The sequence below is a fragment of the Melanostigma gelatinosum genome (assembly GCF_949748355.1).
Source record: "Melanostigma gelatinosum genome assembly, chromosome: 19".
NCBI classification, from domain to species: Eukaryota; Metazoa; Chordata; class Actinopteri; order Perciformes; family Zoarcidae; genus Melanostigma; species Melanostigma gelatinosum.
Window position 1 is genome coordinate 22,017,655 of NC_136652.1, and position 10,997 is coordinate 22,028,651.

The following is a 10,997-nucleotide window of genomic DNA, read 5'->3' on the forward strand; positions in this document are numbered from 1 at the left end:
AGGAACAGCTTCTCTGCTCTCGCTGCGTTTGTGTGAACATTCGTTTGCTGTCTGACTTCAGAGCGTCGGAGGATCGGAGGATGGGGGATCGGAGGATCGGTCGCTCTCGCTACGCTTCTCTTTGTGTTCTTCTCTTCTCTGACGTGTCCCGCTGTGAGCTCATGACTTTCACAGTCACGCTGCTGACCGGTTCCACCGACTGCATACAATAGAAGCTGAATAATTACCTGCCGAGGACAAAAGACAGCGTGTCCCTGGTGTATGTCAACATGTATTTGACCAACTGGGACGTCAGCTGGTCCCCAACACATCTGGCTCCTCTTCAGTTCACCACCACTGAAAGCAGTTGGAGACGGACTGGATCTCTGTGTTCCTGATCGAGTTCTTCTGGCCCTGATCCCAATCCGAGTCCTTTGATGTCGAGTGTCTGCGATACTGATCTGATATTTCTGTTTGCACAGCAAGCAGAAAATATGAAATGCTGATTAAATATGCATCCGCTCATTGAAGCCTTCTGAAGATGACAGAAGCTACAAATACTGAAGGTCCTTGTTGAAAACCATGAAGCAGATCACTTTAAGTTGTTGAAATGCAAGTTGCACTCGGGGGAAAAGCAACTCCTGAAATTGCCGTGATGTGATGAGCTGAGGGGACGATGCATCACTCGGTTCGATTGGTTGGTTTGTGTGAACTTTAGCCAACAGAAGTATTTGGTTTGAGCGATTCGGACGTGATCCCGTCAGCACGAGCGAGATGTTCACAGTGCACAGAAGTCAACGTTGTTCATTCGACATGCAACCTACGAACCGCAGTCACGCTTCCAGAGCTATTTTGTTGCCCAACTAAGTTGTTTCCTGCGAAGAAGTTTATTTTGAAAAGACTGTTTTCATTTAACAAGCAGACATTGAGAATTCTCAATCAAGTTCATTGCAGAGAAGAAACTCTTATCTGCATCAAAAATGCTTCAATTGTTGTCTGCTTTGTTTCACAGCATTTAAATCCAGAAGCCGCCTCGTTGCAGTCCGTAGTAAATCACTGCTGCTCATTTCATCTAAGCCAGCGCGGCTGTTCGCTGCGTGATTGTGACTCGTGATCGTAATGCGCTGGCTGGCGGCGCTGTGACAGAAATGCATTCATTCCACTGCAGACGTTTCATTGCAGCTGCACTTTGTTACGTCGCTGACGTATTGCTCCGCACTGCGGTGATGAATGTGTTGCTCTTTCACTTCCTGCATGAAGGAGTCAGCACGTTCACTGTGGATGCATTGTACCGGTATTTAGGATTACACAGAAATAACTAAATACACGTTGTCATGGTTACACTGGCTCTTTTTTCTCTGTCTTCAAGCTGCAACTTAAATCACGTTTTACATGATAACACACGACAAACACGCTGCGGCTTTAAAGCAAATGACACTCCAAAGAAAACACAATTATTGGAAGTGCTCTTTCAAAAACGAGTCTTTTACCCGGAGACCGTTATTCCAGCCCCGAGAATTCAACGTTGATTTACTTCTCACGTTTCTTCTGTACTTCAGTAACACCCCTTCAGTTGCATTTGAACCCAAACGACGATCTTTTCTGAAAACCAAAAGTACTTTTATTGTCTAAACCTAACTAAGTAGTTTGTTGTCTGAACAAAAGACGTGTTGCTGGCTTTTGATGGAAAACGCACAAACAATGAGGAAAAACTTGTTTGTAAGATATCATACGAACTGTTGATCGCGAATGCAAAACAATGCAAGTTTGTCCGGAGTTGGTTCCGACATGCTCAGTGGCGGTTTCAGGACATCTGAAGCTTTACATCAGGGGTGTCAAACATCCGGCCCGCGGGCCGCATCCGGCCCGCCACGTCATTTTATTTGGCCCGCGAATCCGCCAGATAAAAAAAATTATAATTTAAGTTAGATTTCATAATTAAAATATCTAAGTAGATATAAGTAGATGGAAAGAGATTTGAACTGTCTGTACAAACCCGTTTGCTGTCATTCCCGTGTTGAGACTCAACGCATGAAGAGTTCTTGGCGTGCGAGACTGTAATGGCGGTTTTCTTTTGCCCGTCTTGAAGTGTGGCCATGTGGAAGAAGTAGGAACTCTAAAGCTGATAGACAGCAAGTCATACAAAGCTGTTCATCTGAAGGATGCTGACGTGTGCTTTTTGGCAGCTATGTGATGCATTCATGTCTTTCTCTTGCACTTTGTCTTTTGATGTTTAATATGAAGCGCTTTGAATTGCCTTGACGTGAAAGGAGCAGCACCTGAGATCCACTTTGCTTCTCTCACGTGCAACAGCCGAGCATCTCCACGGTGGTGAACCAAGTCTCATCACGTCAAAGTGCTGCTGCGTTTTGCCCGACGTCGCCTCGCGACAGCGGCTCTGGACTTCTGAGAGAAACGTTTTTTATTCGACAGTTAAGTGAGACAGGATGAGTGACGGGTGTCTGGGGAGAGTCCGGTATTGAGAGATATGATATCTTGAGTGAGTTGTTAGTGTAAATCACTGCTCACACTCACCGCGTGTGTGCGTGTGTGCGCGTGAGTGCGTGTGTGCGCGTGTGTGCGCGTGTGTGTGTGTGTGTGTGTGTGTGTTGCAGCTCCACTATTAATATGGGCCTAATGGAGCCCAATGGCAGCTGCAGTGTTCCCTCTGAAAATGATTTAATTACATTTGCAAAGTGGATGAGTCTGGAGGGAGTGTTTGCTGCGTCAGGGCTTTTGGCACACACACACACACACACACACACACACACACACGCACACACACACACACCACCCTGTCAAGACCAGGAAGAGACGTGGTCTTTCAATTAGGCTGATTGGCCGAATGCGGCTGACGTCTGGAGGCAGTGTTTTATCGGCTCTCTGTTTCTCTCCTTTCTCTCTTCCTTCTTTCTCCTCTTTATTTCTCTCACTCTCTAGATTGCTTTCTTTTCTTTCCTTTCTTTGAGCTCCATTCCTCTTCATATCTGTTCACCCTTCCTCTCTCTGCACACCTCTTACTCACCTTCCTCCCTTCTTGTCTGTGTTCTGCTCACTCATGCATCGCTGCATGATGTCATTCGTAATCGTGTGCAGTGAAGTGTTTGAGGTATGATTTCAGACTTCACACACATCTGGTTTCTTGGTCTGATGTATTTCCATGTTTTTATTTGTATCACACTGAACCTCTAGGTGAGGGTGCACTGTTCATTGCTGCAACATATGAAGAGTATTGAACAAAGTGATCTCATGTTGAAGCTGAACACCTTTATAGTTGTTCTGGGAGCAGAGCTCACTCAAGGTTTGCCTCATCGTGAAGTCAGAGGAAAGTTAAAGGATTTAAAAACAAGGACTCGTCTTTTGAATATCCCGTGACATCATATCAGAGGCTGCAGGTTCACCAAAGTCAAACAGCTTGATCCTCTGAGGACCAAGAATATAAGAAGCCACTTCAACAGACGTCCAGCCATCGGCCTTCAAGACTCCTCGTGCACCGATGCTTCAAACAAAAAGCCCAAACGTTACCGCGATCATATGTAGCCGTGAAACATATGTAGCGATATCTTCCTCAAGGCAGCATGCTGATGTCATGTAAACTCACAGTTGTTCGCTGTATTTCATAATTGGTTTCGTCAGTTTTTGTTTGGCCTGTTAGAATGTGAAATGATCTGAGAAAATGCTAAATTTTCATGAATTTAAATGGTCGTTTTCGGCTGAAAGAGTCATTTTACGTGTCGCTGTGTTTGTGTCTGTGCAGGTTCTGGGATTACAGTCGGAGTCCGCCTCTTGTGGAGACCGTGGAACATCACTCAGAGTTTGTGTGTGGACTTGACTTTAACCTGCATATCCCCAACCAGGTAACCCACACACACACACACACACACACACACACACACACCCACCCACACACACCCACACACACACACCCACACACACACATACACACACACACACACACACACACACACACACACACACATACACCCACCCACACACACACACACACCCACACACACACACACACACACACACACAGCTTCACTTCATTTCACTTCTTCAACACCTTCTATCAAGAGTTTTCACACAGAACTAATAATAGCTCGCTGGAAAATCAGAGTCGGGACTTTTTCCAGAGCGGCAATAATGACGAGGTGGAAGTGCGTACGTGATAACGCCTCACAAGCCGGGGGTTGAACCAACAACGTCGCGGTAAACAGACAGTTTCCCGCGGCAACCAATCAGAGGGATCAAGCCGCCCCGACCGAGTTCCCCTTTCCGATCTGTTTATGTCTATAAGAGAGATTCAGTAATGAGCTGCATTGTCCTCGTTGTCAGTGTTTGACAATATGTTTGTGTGTGTTGGGGGGGTAGAGGCAACAACAGTAATGAGATGTATTGTTAGCTACGCTGTTATCAGACATGTGATTAGAGAGAAACAGCCTGTAGAATAACACACACAGTGTTGAGAACACTTATATTGACCTCACACACCACAGCTCCTCTATTTTCAGTGTTTCTGTCACGCTTTGTGCCTCGGCCCACCCTCTCCATCTCTGTTGCTCTCGGCTTGACAAACACAGGACTGTCACCGGGAGACCTCTGTCCGTGCCCGTGTCAATCCAAAAGTAAACGTTGACTTTACGCTTGTTGCGTAATGTTGCTGTGCTTCTCACATAATGTTATGTAAAACATTGTGCAGAGCAGTTCTATTTTACACGAGTTACAACGTTACGCTGTTTCGTCACGATGTTTCTTCACGCTGTTTCGTCACGATGTTACTTCACGATGTTTCTTCACGCTGTTTCTTCACGATGTTTCTTCACGATGTTTCGTCACGCTGTTTCTTCACGATGTTTCTTCACGATGTTTCGTCACGCTGTTTCTTCACGATGTTTCGTCACGATGTTTCGTCACGATGTTTCGTCACGATGTTTCGTCACGATGTTTCGTCACGATGTTTCGTCACGCTGTTTCTTCACGATGTTTCTTCACGATGTTTCGTCACGCTGTTTCTTCACGATGTTTCGTCACGATGTTTCGTCACGATGTTTCGTCACGCTGTTTCTTCACGATGTTTCGTCACGATGTTTCGTCACGATGTTTCGTCACGATGTTTCGTCACGATGTTTCGTCACGATGTTTCGTCACGATGTTTCTTCACTCTGTTTCGTCACGATGTTTCGTCACGATGTTTCGTCACGATGTTTCGTCACGATGTTTCGTCACGATGTTTCGTCACGATGTTTCGTCACGATGTTTCGTCACGATGTTTCTTCACGATGTTTCTTCACGATGTTTCTTCACGATGTTTCGTCACTCTGTTTCGTCACTCTGTTTCGTCACGATGTTTCGTCACGATGTTTCGTCACGATGTTTCTTCACGCTGTTTCTTCACGCTGTTTCTTCACGATGTTTCGTCACGATGTTTCTTCACGATGTTTCTTCACGCTGTTTCTTCACGCTGATTCTTCACGATGTTTCATCACGATGTTTCTTCACGATGTTTCTTCACGATGTTTCTTCACGCTGTTTCTTCACGATGTTTCTTCACGATGTTTCTTCACGCTGTTTCTTCACGATGTTTCGATGTAACTTTCATCAGATTCTACTTTTTTTCTTGTCTTTCGGGTTCTTCCTCTGGTATCAGCTCGCTAACTTGCTCTTATCACCTCTCTTCTTCTCATCACTTCTTCCTCTCCATCACTTACTCCTTTCTTTCCTCTATCTCTCACACACTCCCTCACTGGTGTGGTCTCCGGTCTTATCCAGGCGTAACACACAAGTGTGTCTGATGGATCACCTTCCTCACGGCACTGCAGGCCAAACCACACACACACACAAATCAGACATACAAGTGTGTGTGTGTGTGTGTGTGTGTGAGATACGATGAGGTGATAGATCATACAGGAATGCAGGACGACAACCATTCACCGGTCTATAGGTTGGGTATTTTATGGAAAGAAATAGTATAACTGCACCAGTTACATAGCAGGTGATACATGATGGTATCTGTGGTACAGTACTACTGCAATGGCTGTATACAGTAGTTGTATTTGTGGTACTAATACAGTAGCATGAACACCCTTCTACATCGAGTGTGATCAAAGAGGAGAAGACATTCTAAATACAGCGTTCACTTAAACTGATAGACTTTCTTCTAGGAGTCTAACGTCCACAGCAGAACATTACTTTGCTCTCGTGTTGTGAGATGTTAAACGAGTGTTTTAGTGAATGGAGTCTGGTGTCTTTGAATCAGAATCAGATTTATTGGACATGTATGTGAACGCGTACGAGGAATTTGACTCCGGTTTCCAACGTACATACATAGATGCATACATACTTACATTTAACTACTATGTACAATATAAATATATTTCTAAAAGTATATTTATGAACATGAAGGACATATTCACTCCTGACACTGACTACAGAGAAGAACTTCAAACAACCGGACGTCTGAACATCTGAACATCACTGCTGTCCCTTTAAGCTGCATCTGTTTAGCTTGTTCTGCTAACGAGCTGTCACTCAAAGCACCGTTACCATGACTACTCACCAGTGATAAGGAGTGCACTGTGCCACGTGACCGCTCTGTTTGCTCTCACTCTACATAACAGCCACAAGCTCATTCGTGTTTTAATTATTGTTTCTTCATTCGTCTTTTCCTCGTTGTTTGAAGTACAAACATTGAAGAAGAAGTTGAATATTAGCCAGACTCTTTCTCTCTCTCTCTGTCTCTCTTTCTCTTTCTCTCTCTCTCTCTGTCTCTCTCTCTCACTGTCTCTCTCTCTCTCTCTCTCTCTCTCTCTCTCTCTCTCTCTCTCTCTCTCTCTCTCTCTCTCTCTCTCTCTGTCTCTCTCTCTCTGTGTGCTTTGCTGCAGTCTTGGCCGCCGTGTGTGTCCATTACGGCTCGGCTGTTAAAGTTAATTAAAGACGGGCATTCCTCTCCTCAGCAGCATTTTTTTTTGTATTTTTTACATATGTCAGCGTTGGTGTCGGGTTCAGTTTGTTCACTATTCACGTGCATATAGTGTCCTTTCAAAATAAAGTCAGAGGTGTGTGTATGTTTGTGAGACTATTGAAAGGGTTCGGAGGCCTTTTACATGAAGGTGTCTGATATCCTACGTGTTGGTCTGGACTACACATGACCACCGGGCTGCTCCTTGCACATTTATTACGTGATGTTAATGTCTGTGGATTAGAAACCTTTCCATATTTCATGAAAACATAATCCTGGCAGCGTAGCATATTTCTTCTTTAGATTTTTGACCACCATTGCAAACATTCAGACAAACAGCTGGTGGACAGATGTTTCTTTCTTTAATCTTTCAAAGACATTTGGTCAACATTATTCAAAGCACAGCTGTTGTGACAGCTCATGGCGGTGGGTCGGTCCTTGTATAATTCACACGCAAATATGACGGGTGAAATCAACTTTGACGATCCTTAACAGGCCCTGTCTGTCACAGTGATGGATTGTAATTCATTTTGGCACAAACCCTGCTGACATGTTAATACGTTTCCTCTGCATGAGCTTGTTTCTGATTGGCTGTGCTGCCTGCCAGCTTTTAGGACCTGAACACCCACAATGCAACCTGGTAGGTAGGAAATAACTGCAGAACGACAGAACATTTCCCCCTCACTCGTGTATTTAGAGTCCCACACAAACGAAGCTTCCCCTTCGTTGTTTAACCAACACAAAGCCAGTTCCAACACCTCTGATGATGATAGATAACATTTGTAATTATATGAATAATAAAGTGGCTTTGTGTTCGCCATGTTGAAAGTGAAGTGGAACCAGCGTTTTACTTTGAAAAGCCTCATCAACCGCTGTGTGTTCTGCAGCCAGGACAGATGACAGAGGGTCCTCACGTCCTCACAGAGGCATGTTATTCAGACGATAGCCACGTCCTCACAGAGGCATGTTATTCAGACGATAGCCACGTCCCACTTGATGATAGAGCGAGGAGAGGGATGTCGGTCTCAGCTGTACGTTTCTCTCCACTGCATCGTCTGAATCGTCTCAGTTTAGAGCGTAAAGAGCTTCAGAAATCAATTCTTAAACCTGAGAGCTCATCTTGGTTTTTATTGGTCTTTGTGTTGCTTTATGAATAGCACTGCAACAAACAATTACTTTTATTACCAATTAATCTGCAAAGTCTGTTCTCAATAAATCCATAATTGCTTTTTTTATAAAACGACAGAAAATAGTGACAAAATGTTTTGCATCCAACATCTTTAGGTATTAAGTTAACTTTTAGTTTTGTCTCATCAGCGTCTCATTTCCGTCATCGTAAAAAAGACTGTTGTCGAATATATTTCATGGCAACTTTTGTAAATGAAATCTGCGGAGAGGTTTTGTATTGTTTTGAATATTTTCAGACCAAAGGTTCTGTTTAGTTTCTCTTTTTTTGCTCGTCCACTCTCTAACATTTGTGTGTTGGGAGGATAAATACATGAAAGACAAAGATTGTACCTGAACCAAACGTCTCTTTGTGTGTGCTGATGGTTGTGGGGAACCATTATGTTCAGCAATTAGAGGTCAAATCATCGAAATTGAGCAAAAAGCTCAAAGACTATATGGACTGAATGTTCTCTTCTGTAAAGACTGGACCGCTGGATGACGTAAATGCTGCAAAACATATACGGCAACAAAGGATAATACAACAAAAATTGTAGCAATTGTTGCAGTTGAGCGACTCGGTGTCCTTTCCAACATGAATCACATCCACAAGCTCTATATTCAGCTTGGCCTTTTCCATTAAAGGAGTCAACCTGCATCGTTCTGTCCTTGAGACATGGATGTGTACAGTAGTGGTGAGTGATGACAGAAAGAGGATGAACTTCACTCAATGAGGGACGTCTATGTCGTTGAGAATCACAGACGTGTCCTCAGTGTCCTCAGCTTTAGCATCCACTCCTGGAAAAGGCAGCAATGAAGAAACAAAAAGGAGGAAAGAAAAGGACAGACGACAGATTTTAGTCTTTAGAAGTGGAGACCGGCGGCCAGTCGGCCTCCTCTCTAAATGTCTTTGTCCCAGAACAGATAATGGGAGGTAATTTAGGTGGAACACTTTGATGTAAGTGTGTGCCAGAGGAGACGCAGAGTCTGTCCTCCTTCAGTGTCCACGCTTCACCTGCAGCACCGAGACACTGAGATCTCAGAGCGGTCGAGGTTATTTCAGCTGGAAGCTCGAGTGTTGTTGCACTTAAAAAAACAAGACTCCTGCTTCATACCTCTCATTCAGTCCAAATGGTCTTTAAAAGTCATTTCTTTTGAAATGGTGACAAACCAAAGCAAGTTCATGCCAAACGAAAAGGTGTCGGTTGAAGCCTCGGTTTACTACACTTCCCCTTTTTATATTCATTTCCATATCTGGACTGAGGAGTGACGTATACGTCTCTGGTAGAGACCTGTCAATCACTGTAGCCCCGCCCTAAAGCATCCCCTGCTTTATGGTCTGTGTGACTCTAAATGGACCATAATGTACTAAATGAACATCATGCTGTATTGAAGAAGACTTGAAACTAGAGATTGAGACATAAACTCATGTTTACAATGTTTACTGAGGGAATAAATCAAGAGAGAAGTAGAGTCATTTTCTATAGACTTCTATACAACCAGACTTCTCTTCAGACTCTTTGACGCCTCCTTGTTTTAACGGTGTGCGTGTTGTGTGTTGGCTGCAGGTGGTGGACTGTTCCTGGGATGAGACGGTGAAGATCTACACGCCTGCCTGTCTGTCTGTTGGATCACACGATACAGCACCATAGAACACACACACACACACACACACACACACACACACATTATTACTTATGATTGACTTCCTGTCTACCCCTCTTGTGTGGATAAAGTAATTTACCCCACACAAAGACACACTCATATATATTTGCTTTTAATTTCCAATATTTCTGAAATAATAACTTGTACAGAGAAAAGAACATAAAGAAAGTGACGTTCACTGTGCTCGTATCAGAGTAAAACCACAGCCTGACTTTTCTTTACTTTCCCTCTCAGTGAGTCACTTCATTTATTTAAAGTCTTTAAAGAGTCGTTGTGGTAATTAATCACAGCAGCTCACAAGCAGAGTCTGCATTGATTTTCATCATATTTTCTAATATTTAGCTGAATGCCTCCATATTTTATTTAATATTCAGCATCTATCCAGTTATATTCACTTTGGGACCCAATGGTGGAACCCTTATCATAACTGCTACCTGCCTAACTACAGTGCTAACTCTCATTTCTGTCCTGAGAATAACCCTGAACTTTAAACCGAATCTAAACCCTGAAATGAACAGTTCATCTTGTGTTGTCCCCAGATGGATGTCCCCAGATAAGAGTCCCCACAAAGTGATAAAAACACACACACACACACACACACACACACACACACACACACACACACACACATCTTCAACAGCAGGCTTTGGGGAAAGTTCCACCGATATTGCACTTTGATTGGAGTTCCAATCCTGAATCAACTCTAAAATGTTTGATTGATTGTTGATGAGGGCGTCGTGTTGACGTTCCTGTGAATTAATTATGTAAATGAGGAAGTTTTACATCCATAATATCCGTGTCATTATCCGTCTTCTTCCTTTATCGCTGATATTCTTGTTTTAAAATGTCAACTGTGACTAATTTCACCAGTGAAATGCCATCAGTGCTGATGATGTGTATGTGATGTGCCTTCAATAAAGATGCAAATTTCACATGAAGATGTTGATATTATCAAGAGAAACACTCATATTCATCTTATTATCTGATCTTAACAGTCACACCATGTTCATTCTGATATTTGGTTTTCTTTTTACAGATATTTTAATATTGTTGAATGTTATTTGCGACACAATTCTTTCACGAAAAGAACATTCGTTGATTATTGTTTCCAGTAGAAATATGAATACTACCGTGTAGAAGTACTCTGTTACAAGTACAAGTCCTGCATTCAAAATGTCAGTAAAACCCAAAAGTATTAACATCACAAATATACTTAAAGGACCAAAAGTTA

At 43.2% G+C, this 10,997-nt stretch overlaps 1 protein-coding gene across 2 annotated transcripts in view; it reads left to right on the plus strand.

The window, feature by feature from the left end:
* The window catches only part of pex7 (peroxisomal biogenesis factor 7), a 29,354-nt gene extending 18,663 nt beyond the window's left edge, over positions 1 to 10,691 (plus strand). For both annotated transcript variants that reach the window (XM_079290732.1, XM_079290731.1), the window contains exons 10-11: positions 3,737 to 3,836; positions 9,670 to 10,691. In XM_079290732.1, the coding sequence (XP_079146858.1) occupies positions 3,737 to 3,836; positions 9,670 to 9,753 (184 nt within the window). In that variant the 3' untranslated portion in view covers positions 9,754 to 10,691. The remainder of the gene's footprint in view (positions 1 to 3,736; positions 3,837 to 9,669) is intronic.
* The last annotated feature ends 306 nt before the right edge of the window (positions 10,692 to 10,997 follow it).